The sequence below is a fragment of the Manduca sexta genome, chromosome 10, assembly GCF_014839805.1.
Source record: "Manduca sexta isolate Smith_Timp_Sample1 chromosome 10, JHU_Msex_v1.0, whole genome shotgun sequence".
In the NCBI taxonomy this organism is placed as follows: domain Eukaryota; kingdom Metazoa; phylum Arthropoda; class Insecta; order Lepidoptera; family Sphingidae; genus Manduca; species Manduca sexta.
The window spans coordinates 10,710,065-10,734,354 of record NC_051124.1 but is presented as its reverse complement, the minus strand read 5'-3'; the positions used below and the strand labels follow the sequence as shown (position 1 = coordinate 10,734,354).

Sequence of the window (24,290 nt, the reverse complement as noted above, 5' to 3'; positions counted from 1 at the left end):
GCTTGTAATAAAATTATATCGATATCAAAATTATTTAAAAAAGCTTTCTATTTGTATTTCCCGCCTACTCAGCATCCGTGCACAAGACATCTACCGAAAGTTGTAAGAACTACTTGGTAAGATAAAATCTCTACAATGTTGTAATTTTTTTTTATATTTTAACCTTTGTGTTAAAAAATATTATGGAACTCCATAATCCATATCAAGTAAAAAACAATATTATCACATACATATTATTATATGCGTAATATTTGTTTAGAAGAAGCAGGATTGATAGGAACTGTGAATAATATGACGTGAAAGCTGTAGGGCTGCCAATTATATAATTAGGTATAAAAACTATAGTATTTTATGGCTGATTGTGTAATTTTTATATTTGACTTTTATCTTTTTAGCACTTTAAATTATTATTATCTATAGTTAAAGTTTTCATTATTAATAATAATAAATTAAAATGTTGTTTAAAAAAAATAAATGTTAGTTGTTTTTGCTACAACAAAATACTATTCGGCAAATTAGTCGTAAATATTATGAATATTCTTTTAGTCTAAAAGCCAATTTTTGAGTATTTTTTTTACATCGCTTATACAATTTAAAATTAATCGCTTCCACCTAAATATCTGCCATGGCGGCTAATTTCAATAGAGATCAACCAGGAACGCAGAAGATATTATAGTGTGTGCACACTATACAGATGCACTCTTTGTTCCTTCACTCCCATAGTCCGGCGAGACAACAATAGGACATGACCGGAGAGAAATTAAGCGCAGGACCAACGTCTTTACGTGTTTCCCGAGGCACGTGTGTGGTGGCCCCGCCAATATCCTGACTCTGAGCTAGGACTGAGTAATTTTTCAGATGGAAAAACTCATCTACAATTATTTATGGTCCGATCCGGGATTCGAACCCAGACTTCAGCGCAGTGGTCGTACTCGTACCGTAATAAATAAAATAAAATACTGGTAACTCTGAATAACTGTCAAAGCGACAACTAAACGCTATGCTGTCAACGGTAATTTTTTGTTGATTTCAAGGTTAATATATTCTGAAATACTGAATTAAATTCATCTATAACATGACAGTAAATTGTTATTATTTGGAAACGATTTAATAGCTGCGAACGAAGTTTGCTACAATACCGCACCTTTACCAAACGGAGGTTATAGTTAAATCATACGATATGTTTATCAGCTGATTTGAAGTTGAATAAAGAATACAGTGCGAAGTCGGGCGTCATCGGCAACAGTCGCCGACTTCCGTGACAGTTTGGCGTTTACCTGCTGTCGAGTGAGGAAAAAGTTTTGTGTGTCACTCGCGCGGTGAAAGTCGGCAGATGTCGCGTGCCGAAGCGCTAACACTCCCAACTATTTGCTTATACCTTGAATAAATTAATCGTACATTTTGGAAAGTGTACCATGGTGTATCCCGCGACCGTTTTCTAATAATACGCTTAATAAGGGCTCGGAAGGAAGTTTGTAATATACTTGAACAATTGTTGCCGATCGAAAATGGCTTTGAAGATGGAGAAAAAGAATGATCTTGACTTTATAATGAAGAACTTATTGGCCGGAGGTGAGTTCCGTTATGTTTACGTTTACATGTTTAGTCTACGTTATACAGGTAACATACATTTCAAATAGAATTTCAATGGGAAAAGACACTGCAGTTGGAAACTAACGTTTTATCACGGCATTTATATACGTTAAATATTAAATTACATGTAGTTTCAATGCTATTTTAATAAATCAATTCATTAAGTAGAATATGTAAATAGTTCAACAGAATTTTAGACAATATTTAACACAAATATATTTGTGATATCTATGTCACTTTCTACTAATTTTAAAATTTCGTACATTGTCATGTAATTCTATAAATTTGTTTAATATTCCCTGAAAATAGATTTTCCTTATTTATATCAGTTCCAATTCTATATGGATATTCATGTTATCCCAATTTTATTATTTCCAAACAAATATGAGGTCATAAGAGGTCATGAATCATATTATTCTTGGTTATTACAAACTTTAACCTAATTTTTAAGATTACTTTCAACCACATATTGACTTAGTTATTGTCTTACTTGGCTGTCAAGTGACACTCCATATTTAATGATTCCCCTTATTTTTTTATGTTATTTAGACATGGTATGTCGAAGGGAATGCCAATGAGAGGATGTAGAATCCCCTGATAATGGGTTATAGTCATAACATGACTGGTATATTCCAAGGCATTCCTTAAAGTAAAGAATGATTTGCTACAAAAGGATTTTAATTCTACATAAATTAGGATAAAATTGAGAACTACAGTAGATTTTTTTATAAGAAGTTTGGTATAGCAACAACAAATAATACATTAATTCTACATTGAGCATTTTTTAAATTATGATTGAGTCACTTATTTTGTTCTCTTGAGATAAATATAAAACTGACTGCTCAATTTTTGATTTGGAATTCTTATGCATAACCAAAGATATCTAAGGTTATGTAGCGCATACATTGGGAAGATTGTCATACAAAAATTTTGCAATCATGCAATGTATTACTCAATTTACTGTGAAATAACAAAACACCAGTGTAAAATACTTCACATTTTTCATGATAATTTATATCAGTATTTCCCAAACTGGGGCCCACGCCCTATAGGGAGGCAATTTGATAGTTATGGGGGCTTAATTTAAACAGAATTTTCAGTTTTTAATTATATATTTTGAAATATTACTTACAATGTTTTGATAACAATTTCATAGTGATTTCTTTCTAAAACTTATTAATTATTTTTCTTAAGGGACCAAACAATTTTTAAAGGTAAAAAATTATAGAAATGTTAAGGTGGGGCATGGCCTAAAAAAAATTGGGAAACACTGATATATATCGTAATCTGCATGTTTAAATGCGGAAATTAGCATATTTTCTATAAATATGTTACTTTTCTATTAATATCTAAGGACACTGTAATATCTTGTCAGACATTTCAAATAAAACAATGACTTATTTCCAATCAATAATTACATTTGGAGCACAAATTTGGTCCAGATATCTGATCTATAACTAAGTATAGTGTTTAATTTTTTTATCTGTTACACAAGAACTGTGTTATATTATGAACTTTAATTTAACAATAGCCTTGTTACTTAAAATGCAAATTTTACTTCAGGTGAATTTTTTTTATTTATTATAATATAAATGTCAAGAACATTAAGCCTTAAATAATTAAAGGTGGAATGTTACAAGTTATGACCAATTTATGTTCTGTTTCCATTGACCAACTGCTACAGTTTTTTTATCTTTGACATTTCCCAATAAAAATTTACTTGTAATACCTTATACAACAGGCATCGCTGGAATGTGTGCTAAGACCACAGTGGCGCCTCTGGACCGCATCAAGATCCTACTCCAAGCTCAATCTTCGCATTACAAACACCATGGAGTGTTCGGCGGACTCATGGCCATAGTGAAACGGGAATCCCTATTGGCCTTGTACAAAGGGAATGGTGCTCAGATGGTCAGGATATTTCCTTACGCAGCCACGCAGTTCACCAGCTTCGAGATTTATAAGAAGGTAAGATATCTGAGTGAACGATGTAACATTCACTTTAAAAGTGTACGAAAATATCGTGAGAAAACCTACACAAGAATTCTACATTAAAATTTCGATGATGTGTGAAGTCTGCCTACCCGCATTAGGCTAGTGGCGGACTGCCCTGCTTTACTCGTTAGTAATGGAGGCCGATACTGTCTTACTCAATAGTAAGAAAGTATGATACAGGACTGGGTTTTTTTTTTATTTGCCACTAAAGGCAGACGAGCAAGCGGCCCGCCTTATGGTAAGCGGCCACTGCAGCTTATGGACTCGGGGATGCCAGGAACATAGCCAAGCCGCTGCCTATTGTAGGGACAATACTCTTGGGGTCATAGCCAAATTAACTTTCTTCAAACGTTAATGTAGTGTAGGGACTAGGGATATTACATACCCGAGCGACGGACTTATTATTAAGATATGCCATTCCTATACATTTATTATGATTTCTATTAGCCGTGACTATTATAGAAAGGCGTCTTGGAAACAGCCTCTGGTATTATTATAAGATAGGTATGAGGTTAGGTTAGGTTTTTAGTAGTACAGCACATTAAAAAAGTAAAGAATAAAATTACACAGGTACTGCAATAATAAACATGTTACCAACACCACAGCTCACAGTTTAACAGGAAAACGTTACAAAGAAGCAACAAACATCCATTACAGATCACCAGTATGAGAAAATCTCAAACCTGTGATATGCAGTTATATATGTTAATGCTAGTGGTTGTAATGTCGTTTCTATGCGATAGTAATTGCCGGTAATGCTATACGGTTTTCTGATCGTGGGTTTGATGGGGCAAAGAGGTCCAACGTGAATTTAGTTGGCTGGTAACCTCGATATAAAGGATTCGGCTCTCCCGACTTCATGCTCCCGACCGATGCCAGAACTCACGCGATATTCGCGCATCATCACTACATAGTATAGAACAAAGTCGCTTTCTCTGTCTATGTATGCTTAAATCTTTAAAACTACGCAACGGATTTTGATGCGTTTTTTTTAATAGATAGAGTGATTCAAGAGGAAGGTTTATATGTATAATAACATCCATTAAATAGTGGAGAAATATTGCACCCGTGCGAAACCGGGGCGGGTCGCTAGTATATTATTATAATAATAAAAATCGAATTGTTCCATATTTCTAGGGTTCCGTACCTTAAAAGGAATCATGTTAGGTTTGTTTGTCAAAATCCTAGCTCTCAGAAACACGTAGAAGTATCAAGTTAAAATTTATATCTAATAGTCGGATCTACGGTCCTTTTCAGCTGTAAATCAAACTTGTAAGTCTACGCGAACAAAACATGAGCGTTTATGTCCTATATTTTGCGACTTCACAAGAAAATCAAAACCTACAGGGTACTTACTTCCCGTAGACCTACAATCAAGAAATTGGGCCAGAATCTATGTCTTACAATACATGTAAAAGAAAAAGTCTGAAAATCATAAACATGTATTAAAATAACAAATAAGCTAGTTTATACCTACGGAACCCTAGGTGTGCGAGTCTAACTTGCACTTGTCCGTTTTTTTTTAGTTCAGGTAATCGACACGATGAGTTAATTATTTCGCCAATGTTTCCGCACATGTTGAAATTCACTTACTTATCTTTATAATTTTTATTGTATTATTCGATACTTATGTCAATGTCTCGATTACGATAAACATTCGAATGAATTAAATTAAGAGCATATTTACAATTCACTTAATTATAATTTGTATCATTCAATCAACGTTAGCTGATAAGAACTTCATAAAGCGAAATTGATTATAGGCATTCTCTTGAATTAATATCGGCCTATTAATGGCCCTATCCTGTCGGAGACTCAATAATTTATTCCCAATCTTTAAGTCAACAACAAACCCATAATGCTGCTAGCATTAAAGTCTTTATGAAATCATCACCTACCATCACTTAAACCAGTATTTTATCCACCAAGGGCCTTATACTTAATAGGACAGTGTAAACTCGTAATTCGTAACACGACCTTGTTACGTTATCGTAGTGAAATTAACGTGGAATTGTATTCCATATGCCAATTTCAATTGTTATAAACGCAAGGAGGCTTGCGTGAGGGTGCGTGTGCGCAGTGTGCGGGCGAGTGCGTGATTGAGGCTTTCAACTAATTGGTTATAGATCATCCACGTAAACACAATTTACTCACTGCCATTTAAGATTATAATAATCAATGGTTGCAATACCTGTCTTTATTTACAAAGACGGAGAGAATTACAAACTGTTGTAGAACCTCTTGTTCTAATATAATTTAAAAATTAAAAACATAAATGTCTTATGTCAACTCATGTAAAACAAGTGCTCAATGATAAAAAAAAACATTCTCTGAATTTATCCGTATTTTTCATTTCACGTATAGTATTTCATTATTTTTACTACACAAACGATTTTTTATATATACTTATTTATATGTATATGGATAAACTTGCCCATTGGCTGGCAATAAATATTTTGTACCTACCAGCCTGAATAGTGCCGCTTTCCACAGACATAAAAATCTAGGCCATACACATTTCTCGAGAAATACTGTAAATTCAAATTAATGGTAAAAAAGAATGGTAGTAGATCAAGTTTAGAAATTATTAAAAATAAAACAGTTATATTAATTGCTTAGATACATAACAGAACACATAATAAAAGGGCGCCATTTAATCGAAACCACTAATATTGTAACCGATTATCAAGTTATTTTAGTTAGTTAATCGATCATCGTTATCATGAGATAATAGTTTCAGTCATCAGCGAGTGCAACGGACAGTCAAATGATTCGGCCCAACCTCAGAACTGATATCAATGATTTGCTTTTAATGATTAAACAATGTAGTAAACGATTAGAAAATCGCGAAATTACAGCTGTCCGATAATAATGTGGACCAAAACAGATGTTTAACTCAAACTGGTGTAACAAAATAATAACACAACCGAAGCTCAAAAGGAGTAAATTTTGACAGATTTTGCAACATTTTTCATTGATTTTTCGCTCCTATTGGTCATAGCCTGATTTTATATATTTTTTTTACTTTTACCTATACGGCTATTAAAGCTGTCCTTCGATTAGACCGCCCGTAATTGCAAAAAGATAAATCGCCTCCATAAACAGAATAGAGCCCCCTGACCTTATTGCCATTTGATACATTTATAATGATACCCATAATAGCACAACTAATACGTCTATGATTGAATATCCAATAAACATCCTTATGGTAAACGTGTACAATGTATCAGGAATGCGAAATGGACTGTCGTAACGAACACACCCACGGAATCTAAATATTTGGACATTTGTTCAAATAGCCACTTCTTTTCTAACAGGATATTGACGAAGGACGGACATATTGATGGATGTCTTGATGTACTAAAATGGTGGTTATTTTTTTTTTTTTAGGGTCACAGCAAAGTCTCCCATTTTAAACATCTAAAATAAAATATGATATTCGAATTTCTTATTGCGTTAGATAAAAAAAAAACAATATTTTCTGAATTTCTTCTATATCATGGGATCAATTAAGAATATTCAAATGTTTTCACTTCCAAGGAAAAGACAAATGCAATTAGCAAATATGTTCATACTCTATGTCGAAATGTATGTAAACACGCCATGGTTGAAAAATCGCATATTGCATTCATTGTTTGGTTTACTCTAGGCGTGTAATTGTTCTTCTATATAAATACATAGTATCACGCTTCTATCCCATAGAGGTAGGCAGAGACTATAGATCGTATCTAATTTTTCATATTACTATTATTATTATTATTTTTTATCTTTTTTACGTACGCTCTAAACTGCCCTTTCGACTATTTTTATCATCTCCATCCAATGATTGTCTGGTAGAGATTGCCTCGAGCGATAAGACCGCCATTTGTACCACCAATGTATTCTTTTCCACCGTCTGTATGCAAATATGTCTTCTTATTGTTTTCTTTTTACATTTTTGGTGTACAATAAAAAGTTTTAAATAAATAAATAGATTGCCACTTTGCACAATTCTCTTTGAAATAAAACTAGTTTTCAGAATTTATCGAACATTTTTTAAATTTAATTTTTTTTGGAACCTTTCGGCGACTGTGCAGCCATCATGGTCACGGGGCGGATTGGGTTTTAGGTCGTCCGAAAAGTCAACAATTCACTTGCGAAATCTTACTATAGTTAAATACCGCTTCAATTGGTTATTTTTAAGTTCCTTGATACCCGAATAGTATTCATTCTTCTTCTTTAAAGTAAATAACGCAAATACAATTTCTCTGGCCATGTAAATCATTGTTATGCCTCTTCTGGATCAATCATTAAAATATTCGTGTATTCGTTTCCCTAAGGTACCTTTGCAATAAAATATACAATATTCTTAACCGTGTACTTTCCCGATATTACGCTAAATGTGGCGAAGCATTGATATATAAAATATATCAATGGACGGAAGGAAATAATTTCGACGAATAGGGTGCGCTGGTTGTAATACTACCTACCTCTAGGAACGTGAGATTATGTTACGTCGATTACTATGCCGTCTACTGCAATATTGCAGTATGCGGATATTGTGTCACAGAATGTTTCGCTACCCGACGTGAAATGCATCAAAATTATTTGTTATTTACTAGTTGACCCGACAGACGTTGTCCCGTCTTAACTATGAATTGCAGCGCGCATTCTGTCAATCGCTGACAGTTATTTTAAACAATTAACAGTTACATAAAATAAATATTTTCGTTAAGTTTTCTTAAATTTTCAAATTTTCTGCGCAATTTTTTGATTTTTTTCTTTCATAAGAATCTTTTCCTGACAATAACAAACACAACAAAAAAATATAGTGAAATCGGTCTAGCCGTTCACGCGTGATGGCGTGACCAAGGGAAATAGGGATTCATTTTTATATATATAGATATAGATTCATAAACTCCACACAATATTGTGTTCCAGACGTCCACTCCGAATTAATTATTTGAATAGAAAAGTAATTGACAGCTTCCCTTTCCACCAAATTTCATAACGTATTAATTATTATTTAGAAAATTCTTTTTCTGATAGATTTTGGATGAAATAGATAGATTTTGATAAATGTATTTTAAAAAAAAGTTGTCAACTACCCTATTCCCTGTTGGAGAGGAATAATGCAAATTCCAAAAATGTTTTTAAAGGACAAAGCAAACTCTATATTCTTCTACAGATATCGTGTAATTGGTAATATTTAAAGCTATTAATTCATTAGTTTTTACCTGAAAAAATAACAAATATGCCAGAAATGTTCCTGAAGCCAAAACTTTTGATACAGAATATGAACATCTGTGATTCACACTGATATGTTGGATATAATGATAATTGTTATCTTTTATTGCATTGAAGCGTTTTTACAAATATTTTATTCTTTAAATTTGTACCATGATTAATGTTTTATAGTGCACAATTAAAATTAAAGAATACATAACGTATTTCGTATAAATTTTGTAATATCCGATATAACAAAATCTGTTTAGGAAAAATAATGTAGAGATGGTTTCTATATATAAATCATTTTTATAGCCATTATAATTTCAACCTTATTTAAAATAATATCCAACTCTAATAATCGAAAAAATAAGATCAAATTTTCATTGAAAACAATTATACGTTAAATACGTAAGATTTTTCCGGAACATCTCTATCGGCGAGTGTCGGTCAAGGTCGCTAGTTGAGCTAATTTTATTCCCCCGCAGTGGTGAGGTCGAATTTAAAAACACAAATTGGCCCATTTTCGTGATCGGCAGTAAAGCAACTAGTTCGGTGGCAGAACCCATCAGCCCATGAACACCAAACTAGTAATCAATTCCATTTATAAAGTAACTGTATTTAATTGCTCTACGCTCATAATAGGAGACCTTCCTGTGTTTGATTTTGTACATTATTCTATATATAATGGTTAATAATACGAAAAAGAAACCCTCCTGCGAAAACTGCATTAAAATAGGTTAAAAAATGAGCCAGTAATGCATATTTCAAATATTACTATGTGCCGAAGTGGGCGCGAAGTGGAGAAATCGCTTCATCTCTTTTTTTCGCACGCGTCGTAATGCCCGATGATGTCACACGTGGGTATTGCGCCTCTTTTCTGTTTCTTGTTACTTACTCCTTCTACTGAAATAGAAAGACTTATAACTTGTTGATTTTTTACCGGATTTTAATAATTCTTTCTGTGTTATAATTTATATGACGTAAATATTTGATAATACCAAAGAACAAAAATGAGTCCGGTCCCCTATTATCAATAATCATACAAATAAAGTATAATATTGGTTTCAAAGTCTTACAACCTAATAGCCTATCTATACATAATTTATCTATAACCTATATGTCTAGACGGCCGTGATAGTATAAAAAAGTTGATTTGTACTAGTTGTTGATACAAGTCCGTCTTACTGACGCGTGCGCAGTTGAACATTACAAATAATTCGTAAAATTCGTGTACACAATCATCCATATTTAATTCATCATACGATCAGTTTTAATATTCCGTTTAAATATTCTTATAGCGGCGATAGCCTAGTTGGGTGTAGAACGGACTGCCGAGACGAATGTCCGCAGGTTCAAATCCCAAGGGCACACACCTCTGACTTTTCTAAAAAATCACGTGTGAATTCTTTGTGAATTTATCGTTCGCTTTAACGGTGAAGGAAAACATCGTGAGGAAACCTGCACATCTGAGAAGTTCTCTATAGGAATTTCGAAGGTGTGTGAAGTCCACCAATCCGCACTAGGCCAGCGTGGTGGACTAAGGCCTAATCCCTCTCAGTAGTAGAGGAGGCCCGTGCTCAGCAGTGGGCAAGTATATAATACAGGGCTGATATTATTATTATTATTATTATTATTAAATATTCTCACGTAGTAATCCATCTACGTTTTGTTGAGGAATGTTCAAGGTACTTCATCTATGACATAGACTATGTAGACTTTGAAGGCCTCGATGGCGTAGTTGAACTGCATGCACAGTACGGCAGCGCTCTGAGATCTGGTTTCGAATCACGGGTTGGGCAAAGTGATATTTCGCTTTTTCTGCTCAATATCAGCCCGGAGTCTAGAATTTGTGTCCAACATGGCGACAGGCTCGCCCCTATCACATCATGGGACGGAACACACTCGGCGAAAAGTGGGTGCCCTGTTTGCGCCTCTGCATGCCCCTTCGGGAATAAATTCGTGATGTGTGTGTGACTATTTTTAAATATTTTAACATTGAACATTATTTTATATTGTTTTATTGGGAGGGCATTTAGGAATACTAAACTGTATATACTATTAATTGTAACAACAATGCATAACAAAGACCAACAGAGTGCACTCGTAATAGAACTCATTTTAATATGTAATTTTTATACACGACGTAGCTTCTTGGCTTGTTAATAAAATAAATATAATCTGGTATTTTCGTTATTCACATATTTATTTTTCCTTCCATTTTAAAACAATTCAATTAAATTCATGATCTCATATTTTTTTTATGAATACAGAATATGGCTTGTGTCTGTCTGTAGCATCGTACCTATCAAAATATACTTTGATTATTTTTTACCAAAAGTTAATTTCATCGATGTACATTCAAGAAGTTTGAATTACAATAAGTCTACGAAAACATGGCCACTTACTTAAATATATGTATAATATTAACATGCAGCATGCATTCGATAGCTCAGTTTTCTATTGGGAAATGACCAGCAGTAATAGTTGTGTAAGTTGTAATTTCGCACGACCAGTACGTTTCCTACATAGACGATACAAGCGGTTGAAATATATTTTAATGAAATTAAACTCGCGAATGAAGTCATGCTATTTATAATCATTTCTACGTAATTTCTTTGGCCTCTACCTATTCATGTTCGTTGGCGTTTCGTTTAAATGTATTATATTGTAGGCATTATTATACTAACAAAAATGCATGAGCATTTAATTCTTAAAACATTATAAATGCAAACGTTAGTGAAAATGTTTGTATGTTTGTTAGGAGGAAATGCAGAAAAAACTTGATGGATTTTGATGAAATTTGCCACACGGCTAGGCCATGTCGTAGAGAACAATATGTATAAATCTGTCTGTATGTTATAAATTTTCTCAAAGTCTATTCAACGGATTTTTATGAAATTTGGTTTGGAGATAGTTTAAGACCCTGGGAAGGTTGTAGACTTTTTATCCCGGGAAAAAATACAGTGGGACTTTTAATCTGAAAACACCTTCACGCGTGTGATGCCGCGAGCAAAAAGCTAGTGAAGGTATATTATCAAGAAGCCACATAATAGAATGAACATGCTAGTGGTCTCATAGTGTGGCGACTTTTCATAGACAGCAAAATCAATAGTCTTTTTCGATATCTAAGTGTGTTATTCAAAACATGATAGAATTTTTTATAAAACACGGTATGACAATTCGCCTAGTTATTGTGAATTTCAAAATAATTGGACAATCTCTGGTGGAGTTATTACCTCTGTTTCCTTTTCGGGTACGCACTAATGACCCTGTATTATGTAATGTGTGTAGGTTTATTGATTAACCGTATTTCAGCCGTAAGTTGAAAACGTGCTTACAATGCTTTTGCGACTGTCCTATTTTAATCCACTGCACTACCCTCTCTTTCTCTTTCTCGTTTTTATATCCATCCCATGGTTGTCTTGAAGACATTGCTTAGAGCGATAAGACCGTCTTTGTACATGTGCCTTTTGTCTCTCTTTCCTTATTTGTATTATTAATTATGTTTTGTACAATAGAGAATATAAATTAATAAATATTTTTAAATGTTCATGTCAATGAAAAACATCTCTTTATATGGACAAGAGGCCGTGATCTTCAGAAATGATGTTGGCAAGAAGCCAGCTAGGATTACAAGAATGCACGTAACTAATGCTTCCATTGTAACTTGTAAGCGCTTGTGTTATAATTACATCAATGGAGCAACACGGGTTGGTGATTATGACCACAATTACGGTGATGTTGATGATTTCGATGCAAATGATAGCGGCATTTGTAGTCGTTAGGAGGTTAACTTACAAATTCCATTATGACATGTTAGAAACAAAATAGAAAATGAAGATATTGTCGAAAACATTTCTTTTTCGTTCTAACGTAATAATACTGAATGTTATAGACGCAAATCTTTCTATTTAGGATTACTTACTTATACGTAATCATGTTCATACAAGATATTGTATATATTTCGAATTCATTCAAGACCGTTCAGCTGTTTTTGTGTTTACTTCAAAGAAACATGCAAATATCTCTACAAAGTATAGCTTTTATATTAGTAAGGTTCACTCACATAGATGCTGATTTAAATAGGCACTTAGTATTATCCGACATTTCTCAAAGTATATAAACACTTAAAGATCGATGTGCATACATCAATATCAATAAATAAATCCAGTATAAAAACAAAACCTTGACAATAGCAAGGAAATGTTGAAAAGGATGATCATAATTTTGCAACGTGGTTATTTGGGAAACCATACGATAAATGGTTGCGAGACGGTGGGGACGGTGTGCGTCACTGCGCATTGCAAGCGGATGACAGCTGGAATGACGCATGACCGTCCGTCACTCTTGCGAATGAAGACCGGATTCTTTACTATTGTGACTGGAAACCTGTGCATACAAAAATAGCTCCATTATTGTTTGGAAGTTATTTAGTATGGTATCGTTTTATTTTCTTTAAATGGTCCAAAATTAAGTCTGGAATAGTAGAAGATGTATGGTCTTTTAGGAAATACCTCGTTACTACATATATTCTAGTACCCAAAAGCTACAATGTCCTACTCTATCATAAATTTTAAGTAACTAATTAATAAACTACTACTGGCGAAAGGGGCATGATAATTTTTTGAAGGTTAAAATAAAAATAACTCGGAAGATATTAAAAAAATTGTGATCGAGTTCAGTTGATTTCATCCGTTCTCAATTATCATGTATAAAATTTTAGACCAAGAAGATTTTTATATTATTAATGCTTCTTGATTTACTTGGCAGCAATATAGCTGAAAGTTAAATATTCACATTGAAAAATATATCATCCGTGCCTTTTCTCATAATCATAGTTCGATCCATTTGTCTCGCATATTTAATTCGAATACCCTTCAATTGTAACCTTTATTTGTTCGATTAATTTCAGCTGATGATTGCTACGTCTTGCATAATAATTAACCTCACATTTTGTTTTGTGAAAAGTTGTATAAATTGTACCCTTGATATCAGCTACCTTGCACAATAAGGTAAAAAACCGCAATATACTGGCTTTCGGTGGATTACGTTCGGCAGTAAGCTGTATGTCGATTACCAAACACATATTAAAATACGCCATAACAGGTTATTCCAGAAACCGCCATTTTCAATTAAAGAACGTTATCCCTTTTTTCGCTCATCTTAAAAATTGAACAATCAGAACAAAGTGTTTTGACATGCTTATAAATGAGTTGTTTTGATTGGTTCATTCTCGGATTCGTTTTAAATATTTAGATTGGGGTTGGTTATTGAAACTGGCTGTAAGTCGTGTTTCGAGTTCTATACTAACATAGACCAACATCGCACTCTTAATAAAATAATGACCTATTTCAAAATTGTTAATTTGTGGCAGTCGGAAAATTTATTGTTTGCTCCCTTTTTTTGAAGTTGCTATAAAATTGAGCTTATTAAAGATAGGTAAAAAATGAAACCTATGGCATTAAACAAAAGGGAAAAAACTAAAAGGTCGCCAACAGAAATTGGTTGTTTGACGATTCCCACAAATCGACAATTTTGGAATGAGTCATTATTTTATTAAGAGTGCGACATATTTAGTTGAACGTCAGTGGACGTCTCGTCTTTCTTTAATTGTTTCTATATTTGGAATTCACTGTATAGAGTTTACTTACCAGCAAGTGCAAATCTACTTTAACGAGATTCAAAAAAACAATCGCGAAGAATGTGGTACATTATCTGTTACGTGTTATGAAACATTTTTCGGATTAAATATGGCAAATTGCATCCAAATCTATTCAGCGGATTCCATGAATAATTCTAACGTCCAAACATCTTTATAAACGTTTTCATTTTTAATATTAATGGGGAATAGAACGTCATTAAACAGTATAATTGGTTATAGACCCGAACATCAGGACCAAATTTGTGCTCCAAAAGTTTTTACCAATTAGTAAATTTGAAATGTACCAAGCCGTCACAGCATTCTGAGATTTAAATAAAATATAACATATTTACAGAAAATATGCTAATATGCCCATTTAAAACGTGCATATCACGATAAGGAATATATATGAAATAGTTTACATTGGTGTTTTGATATTTCACGGTAGTTTTAGTAACAATCGCATGAGCGCATAAATTTTGTATGACAATATTCCCGATGTCCGCTCTATATAATCTTAGAACTTTAAGGAAATAGGATTATTTAAAAAAACATGATCGATCGTGAACATAAGGAACCACAAAGCAGTATTAGTTTACCGTGTGTGAAATCCGGGCGTTGGCCAAAGAGAGAGTGGTTTGCCCTGACACGGCTTCCGGTGTGAACCGGTCAGCGCATCGTTTTGAACTCACAAGATTCATGGCACCCATGATTCATAGTACATAGTATGTATTTGTTTTTTTTTTATAATTTGCTCAAAAATCTTCATTTATTTTTGTATAGGTATTAACTTTTATATGGGTATTTATATTTTGTAATATAATTTTGTCAGAACGGTGCAACTTTTTATTTGTCGCTAATATTATTCGTGATTTATGGATAACGTCTGGCGGCTTGTAGAAAATTACCAAAGTGATTTTGTCAAAAGATATGACGAAGTTGTTTATCGAAATATTCATACGAATTGAGCCGTTTTTATAGCTAAATGGAAAGGCGAACAAATCGCTCGCCACTGAAAACTTTGAAATTCAAAGCACTGTCTGAAACTGCAACATGATCATCATGAAAAAGGAGACTGCTGTCCTAAAATTACAAGCCCCATAATTATATTGACTGAATGTTATTCAAAACACCAACAGGGCTTCACAGCTCTTCACACTTCACAGCTCTGGCAGTAGACTTTCCCGTCCTCATACCCAACACTACGAGCTGGTTTACTAAATGCAACTTAATTTCTCTCTGAAATATCTGCTCTGTCACTGTCAAATTAAAGTCGGTATCTTGTCGCTGTTTAAATAACAGATATCGACAACATCTCTAATGATATCTTAAGTCACAGAGTATGACGAATTTTGACAGCCAAGTTTTGTTTATTTAACAGCGGCAACTCAGCTGAGAACAATTTATTTAATGACAACTTGTGTTGGTGTATTAAATACATCAATACATGAACAGTCTTACTTATAAAAAAAATCGCAAAGCTATGCTTAATTACATCCCGTCTAATCTGCTCTTAAACTTTTAACGAGTGCTTAACTTTTTCTTACTAAAAAAATTGACTACAAAAACTATGAATAAATTATCAAGCAAAACATAGCGAAATTAACATAAGAGCAAATTATAATTATCGAAATCCATTTTTGATAAAAATCACAGTACCCCGCCTTTACAATAATATTTAACCATAAAACACAAATTTACTCAATCAGCTGTAAGTCAAAATCTTGGCTTTTAAGTAGGTTTAAACGAAGAATACGGTGATGTTTTTGACAGCTATTTAAGCAATTCTTTATCACCTCTTAACGCTAAAACAAGTTTATAAATAGGACTGAAAATGTCTAATTAAAATTCCTCTTAAGGTGAGTTTAATTTATCCATACGGCTTTACAACTCCTGTAAGCCAGGATCAGCAGTCGCACGCATTTTGATACTGAGCGGTGATGCTAGGCGACTCTCAGGAAACACTGATCTATCTTTATCCCGCAACGAAATTATTCAATTACAAAGATAGGGAGAAGTTGGAAATATTAGTTTTCCAATGACCTCCATAGCCAAGCGGGAGACAAAATAGTGATTTTTTTCCTGTAACTGTTCAATGCAGTGCTATCTACACCCTGGGCGGGCTTAACTATAATGTGCGTCGGGGCGCGAAAATGAAACAGTGCGCCTCTTGCCAAAAAAACATAAATTTTTTACAAGATTTGGTCAAAAAATTATGCGCCCTTTTGGGCCCTATGACCGAATTCCCGCGCCTCTTGCATCCCCAGGTAAAGACGATATGCTCATAGACTGTGGTGCAGAGAATAATTCACGCATAGCAGACCTAGTAAGTGCCTAGGCACTACTTCTACCAGTAGAACATGATTGATATTATGTTCTCAATCTTGTTAATTTGATTTTCAATTAAAATTAAACCGCAAATCGGCACTTTGTGTTGCAAGTTGTAACATTAGATGCGGTTTTCGCGATAGCTACAGCAACTTGTTACATATGCTTTACAAGGTGTAATAATTCACCTCTCTACTCTTTATGTTAGTACAGAATACAAAGAACCATATTAATAATATTGACAAGATTTAGTACTAATGATTTAGAAAAACCGTAAGTTTTTTGTATTGCTTTGAAAGGCGGGACGAGCTTGCCATTCGCCTGAGGGTAAGCGATACGACTGCCAATAAACAGTAAAAACACCATCCAACACCTTGAATTACCGAGTATTATTTGGTATTCCACTGCGCTCGCCATCCTGAGGCATTAGATGTTAAGTCATTAATTATGTTCAATAGTTGACTACAATGATTCTCGCATATTATGATAGACCACCAGTAACTACTTATGACTTAAAATGCGACATGCATGATACAATCGTTCATATACTTTCATTCCTTTAATGCACTGAATTGCTGATATTATAAAAATAATTGAATGCAAACATTTCATTTTTTTCTTTGTTCTTATTTCATAAGTATCGAATCGTAATAAGATGAGAATCGGATAGTAACTAAATTTATGATAAATAGTTTTCCAAAGCGATTAAGGCTAAATCTTCAAGAAACGTGTTGTCAACAACTTAAATGCTTGGTCACGAATTATACTGGAGCCATCGTAAGTGTTTGTGCGCACAAAGTGACATTAGTTAGACGCCAAAGTTATTGAAAAATACTTAGAAATTGAATTATGGTTTCCCCATAACGAATATAATGATTTCTTATGTTAGACATCGAAAAAAAAATGTTTGATGAGTCTGCCCCGTGGCTAAGGTTGCAGTTTTCGAATCGTCATAAGAAAAATATAATGCAAAAAACTGCGTAAGTAGTAAGTGAGTTTGTGTAAGTAGTTTTATTGCTTGCGTTGTAGGGCTTTTACTCTGATATCTCAGGTTTGAATCTTTGATCTGGCAAAGGGATATTGGGTTTTTCTTCTCAGTATCAAGGAGTGTAGAATTTACGCCCGATATGGTGATTAACTCCCCTATCACATGGGACAGAATACATACAGCGAAAAGTGAGTGTACTAATTGTGCCTCTGTCCACCGCTTCTAGGATAAAAGGTGTGACTGTGCATATAAAGCGATTCTGAAACAGCACAGAATGCATAAAATGTATATTAACGGTATCCAACAATCAACTTTATTTGTCAACAGTACTTAAACGGCATCCACATCCCGGTGGTGCAACACGGCGACAAGTTCTTGGCGGGCGCGGCGGCGGGCGTCACCGCGGTCACGCTCACGTACCCGCTGGACACGATCCGCGCGCGGCTCGCGTTCCAGATCACGGGCGAGCACCGGTACACCGGCATCGCGCACGCCGCCACCACCATGTTCCGCACGGTTGGCTCTTTACTGTATTCTGTTGTATGGTGTGAAGTATTTTTGTGTTATTAGGTCATGTGTACAGCATAATCGTTCCAGAAGAATATACTCTCACTTGTATTGTGTCCACTGTAAAGCATTTTGTGTTATTAGGTCGTATGTATTACAGTAGAATCGATCTAGAAGAAGGCGAGAAGTATCTACTCAATTTTTTAAATATTCTCTTATGATTTTTGTTTGATATTACAAATGATTGGTTATTTAATTTGCTGGCGCTACCCTAAACATTTTATATTAGATTTAGCGCCGAAGCGGTGTTTAGTTATTAAAGGCTAAAGCTAATAACAAATAAGTTTGCTTGTTGACTTGTATTTGTCTATTTGTCCCTTTAAGGATATGCCGCAATTCTAATTTGTATATAAACAAAATCATGATAGAAATTAAATGATTCCTTATGTTTAACTAATGAGTGTAAGACACTAGGAGCTCATTCTGCGTAGATAGGACCGTCAACAACAACAAAAAAAATATATAATTGTAAAATGTAGATAGATATTGGAACTTGAACTTATCGGATGACCAACACCTCAGACTCCGGTGAAGGTTGTAAAGACTACGAAACTTCGCAAGAAAATAATAATATAAAAAAGGTATAAAATTAGAAATATAGTTTATTTATTTATTTATTTGAACAGCCAACAAAACATACACTTTACATAGTTTTTTTTTTTAATTCGGTAAGTAATTTCTGCAGTGCTGTTTCAATTACAGGCTGTCACAGCATGAACATTTTAAATACATGACAATAAACAATTGGCTGCACCATAAGTGCAGTATATTCTAAATATAAGACTGAATATAAAACTAAATTTAGGTTTCAACAAGCGAGTTCAATATTTTCTTTTTGAAGATAGGAAGCGAGTCGTTAAATACGTCAATACAATCAGATTTTTCTACAATTCGGTTATATAATCGGGATAAGCGATAGTTCTAATAAAAATGTGTTGTTTTCCAGGAGGGCGGTATCCGCGCGCTGTACCGCGGCTTCGTGCCCACCATGATGGGCATGGTACCATATGCCGGCTTCAGCTTCTACTGCTTCGAGTCCCTCAAGTTCTTCTGCATGAAGTACCTGCCCACCACGCTCTGTCGCAAGTGCGAGAGGAATACTGGTAAGCAATAGAACTATACTGTATTCTTGTTTCTTTGAACATGTCCTGTAAACTATGTTCAAGACTGTGTTGTACTGATATTTTATAACTTTATCATTTGAATGTTCATCGAAGTTAATTTTTATATGGTAACTGATAAAATCAATTTATTTACGACGGTTTTCAAAAAAAGATTCCTATCTTAATCTTCTATCCGATCCAAATTTTAAACCAATCAAAGTTAGTCATTTTTAACATGTCGAAACCCGAGAATAAACCAATCGCAATTAGACATTTGTAAGCAATGACGTTTTACAAATAGACACGTCATACACTAACAAAATGGCACAAAAAAACGGCGCACTATTTGCTATATTCACGTACCTGTACACATAATAACAAATTGGCTCGAAGAAGGAATAAAAAGATTCAGCACACATTCGTTAGAAAAGAATATATATACATCGACAGTTACGTAATAACGTTAGTGCCGCACGCTTATTGGCCGGCAAGTCGGGCAATTACCTTAATTTCGTCTTGCCAGTATTGAGCTCGGACAACGTATCTATGTAATAAAAACATCTTAGTTTGTAAGCATGTCAAAAAAACTGTGCTCATTGGTGCGTTTTTGAGATAGATCGAAAAAAGCGATTAAGATCGATTATTGAAAACGGCAATGGATTTACCGTAATGTTTTAAATTTATTATAAGGTCAGATTATAATTTAGAAACAATGGCATTTATCACGTCGTCCGTGTTTGCAGGTGGTCTCGTGCTAACTGTGCCGGGCAAGTTGTTGTGCGGCGGGCTGGCGGGCGCGGTGGCGCAGTCCATCTCCTACCCGCTCGACGTGACGCGCAGGCGCATGCAGCTCGCGTGCATGGACCCGCACACAGCTAAATTCGGGTGAGTTACTGTCACAATAGCCGGCAAACAGATAGAGCACACCGTGTGGTGTTTTTTTTTAGTGTAGCTACACTTTGTACTTTGTTTACCGGCTGTGACTAAGACTTTGATGTAGGGTAGATGTTTGTGTTTAGTGTAGGAAGTTATTTTAGAAACGTTAATAACCAGTACTTTAATTTCATTAGATGTGTGATAGTTTCGTATTTACAAGTATTATTTTAGTTGTAGTTTTATGGTTTGACAGCGATTGTATTGACAAACGTGGTAAAATTATGCATTTATAAACATAGAGTTGACGCTTGCAGTTGATTTTATAGTTCTTTTTATTATATACTCTTATGCTCTATGGTTTTATGCGGACATTGACGGTCGAAGATAATGTATATAAACTTGCATCTTAAATAATATTGTATATATGCACTAAAACTGCACAAGACTTATGTTCTTTAGTAAAAATAACTACCCACAAACATTTATTGTGACTAATAGATGAATAAATTCCATAGACGTGTGAACATTGTAAAAATTTAATTAGTAATAATTCATTATTGTTTTGTTGCGAAATTATACTATTTTCATTTATTGAACTGGCAATACTGCACTAGTTATGATTGTAACAATTTGTAATTTTCGCACGACTTTTTTGCACCGAATTTAATTTTACATTTCTTTATAGGTTATTCAGCAGGTAATGGCGAAACAGGTTGATTGTTGGTAATCTTTGTAACTAACAATAAGTATTTCTTTTTGCATGTGTCATGCACGTGGTGTTGGCAACACTAACAGGAGGTTGGTTTGTGTTGATCAATTATTTGTTTTGTAAAAACACGAATGCATTACGTTTTTGTTGTAAAGATAGTTGACGCTATACGATGTTAATTTTTCGGTTTAGTTCCCGATGCTACATGCCAATTTTATTCGGTTGGTCTGAATGTACTGGTCATTAGTCATAGATTTAAATTTAGAAGTAAAGAACATGTGACTGTATTCAGATCGGTCGAGATAAATTGCGCTTTTTTATAGCAATTGATACATTATTTTAAAGAGATTTATACCTTTTTTTTATCTTAGTTTAACATGTTGACTGTTTGTTACTGGTACGATTTCTCATAACGATTTGTCGTGTTAAATAAGAAGTATTAAAACGTTATCAAAACGAAGCATACTTAAAATATGGGTTTGTTTAAAAATACACATTTGTATCATCAAATCAACAAAAACCATTTATTATCCACAGCTCGGGCATGGTGAAGACACTGACGCTCATATACCGCGAGAACGGTATAGTGAAGGGTCTGTATCGAGGCATGAGCATCAACTACCTCAGGGCGATACCAATGGTCGCCACCTCCTTCTCCACATACGAACTGATGAAGCAGCTACTACAACTCGACACTGGCATGAAAGTGTCGTAAATTAAGACCAAATTAATTAGATATAAGAAATTGTGATTTCGAATTTGTGAAAGTACGTTACGTGTTTGCTGGCAAGAATTGGATCAAATAGTTTTTTTTTAAGGCAATATGGACTAATGTTCCTTTGCCCAATGGCACTCCAAAATTTAAAGGAGCATAAGTTATTAAGAGGCTGTATGAACTAAGGTTCCTTTGCTTATAATTTGGACTAATAATAAAATATGTTTTGCAAAGCGCATTGTAACGTACGCTTCACTTTAACTCTATGATTAACGCGGAGGGCCGCAGGTCTCTCAATAACTTTTATCTGATAATTTCAACCGTCTATTACTCGTTCGGTTTAGCCATTTCTATTTAAAATGACTTGCATTCCTCTATAATATAGGAAAATATACTTTTTGGTTCTATTCATCTTGGTTATTCGACAGCAGCTACTTGCATCACCTACAGCTATAATCTGCGAGCCGGTTAGTAGCTCGTCGAGTTTAGTAGTTCTCTCACTCGCTATATCTTGAGCATTACCTCACACCACTCGCAAAAATATTCAGACGAGTCAAACATTCATAATTTGAAAGGTAATTAGGACAGTAGCTGTCTACTATCAAATCGGCCGCTTTTACTTATCTTTCATGTCACAAACAATGTGTCACAAAAACCTTATTCGTTGAAATTAAAAAAATATATTTTGATTCGTTAAAATACACGGTGCCTTTTATTATAAAAGGTTTTTGTTACATATTGTCCATTGATAAATACTCTACGATGCAGTATTTCTCGTAAATAATATTCAGTATTTGAATTTCCGTTTTATAAGGTCGCGGTTTAGATTTTAACTTAGATTTCTGTCTTGTATTGTTGCGTATCGCATTTTGTATAACTAGGAATAAAATACAATATAATTAAGTACAAGCACAGAAAACATAACTAAGTATATTTTCGTATTTCAACTTATATATTTAGGTACGATATTTTTGATTGACAAGATACATTACCTAATACAAGACTAGCAATGAAAAGTGCATAAAACTTATTTATGACAATTTATTAAAGTAAATTCAGTCTATAGGGGCAAATCCGTCTTTTTGCAATTACGGGCGTTCTATTTGAAGGATAGATTTGATAGCTTATAGGTGACAGTAAAAAAATCAGAAATTTGGTGACCGGTGAAGGACATTGTAACCAGTGTAACTACTATAATAAGACTTAACATCTCATGTCTTAGGATGGCGAGCGCAGTGGAATACCAAACAATACTTTGTAATTCATGGTGTTGGATGGTGTTTCTACTGTTTATGGGCGGTCGTATACCATCAGGCGAAGGACAAGCTCGTTTCGCCATACAAATAAATAAAAAAAGAATTACCTCTTTGGCCATTAAAGCTGTCCATCGATTAGAACGACCTTAATTCCAAAGTCGGATATGCCGGTAGACGGAATAGGGCCCATTCACCTTAAACCAATCTATGGTGTTGAGGGAAAGTACGATGTTTAAATAAAATGTGTTATCCATTCCCTTATTAAATAAGTTTTTATTTTTGTGGTTGTTGGCTACCTCTTCGGTATTTTATGTTCACTGCCTTATTATAGCATTCGGCTTTTCAAAGCTGGTTAGGCTTTTCTTAACCATTTAAGACCCGCATACACAAGGCATTATAAACCAACTCAAAATTTATATAGCAGCGCGGACATTCAAAGGTCAAATACACTAAAATAACCAACATGTAAGAGTTAATAATTTTATTACATCTTATTTTGTCACTGCGTAGTGGCAACCGCCTAGCAGATGAGGCTTCAAATCAATCAATTCTACCGATAGAAAAGTACGTTTTAGGTATCCGCCAACGGTAATATATTTACGTCCGTATTCATAAACATTATTTATCTAAGCATTTCTGTGATAATAAGACTGTTTCTCAGTGCTGACGGCATGGCAGCCTTCGCACTGTGTAGATATAGGGCCGTGTGTAATTGGCTGATATGAGATACAATTTGAATCTAGTTGGCTGTCAGACAAAAAAAGCTGAACAAACAGCAAGCTGTCAGATAAACAAAGCTGAGAAACAGACTTGTTATCACAGCAATGCTCCGTCCTTAGATAAATAACGTCTATGAATATGGGGGTTGGTGTATAACGGCTAAAATTTTAGACATTTATAGAGCGAGTGTTTGGGTTCGCGTACGAGCACGTAACTCTTTGTTTGTAACGAAATTTTCAATAATTTCTCGCTTGTGCTGTGAACACTCCCCGCGGAACAAGTTGTGCAAATTTTATAAAACAAGTATACACGAAGCTTGAACGCACAAGAGCGTATATTTTTTATAAACCTGTTTTTGTTAAAATTAAATTCTCGAAATTGGCATTCATATTTTTAAGTTACAATGTTTCATGTTTTATCGGGATAGTTGGAATTTATATTTTAAAATACGTTATTAGTAAATTATTTGTAATTTTATATCAGTTGGATGTTAATGCTAGTATTTTATGTATAAATATGAATTTGACGTGTAATATTTAATTGTATCATCACCAAAGATACAACATTTTCAATAATAAAATTTAAGCCTTA

At 34.2% G+C, this 24,290-nt stretch overlaps 1 protein-coding gene across 2 annotated transcripts; it reads left to right on the top strand.

The window, feature by feature from the left end:
- The first annotated feature begins 987 nt into the window (after positions 1-987).
- LOC115441907 (graves disease carrier protein) lies at positions 988-22,905 on the top strand. Of its 2 annotated transcripts, XM_030166831.2 has the most exons (7): positions 988-1,572; positions 3,335-3,561; positions 18,081-18,269; positions 19,267-19,423; positions 20,167-20,308; positions 20,985-20,996; positions 21,546-22,905. In XM_030166831.2, the coding sequence occupies exons 1-7, from the start codon at positions 1,509-1,511 to the stop codon at positions 21,721-21,723; spliced, it is 969 nt and encodes a 322-aa protein (XP_030022691.1). In that variant the 5' UTR covers positions 988-1,508; the 3' UTR covers positions 21,724-22,905. The 2 variants fall into 2 exon arrangements, with proteins under 2 accessions (XP_030022691.1, XP_030022692.1); XM_030166832.2 differs by lacking the exon at positions 20,985-20,996.
- The last annotated feature ends 1,385 nt before the right edge of the window (positions 22,906-24,290 follow it).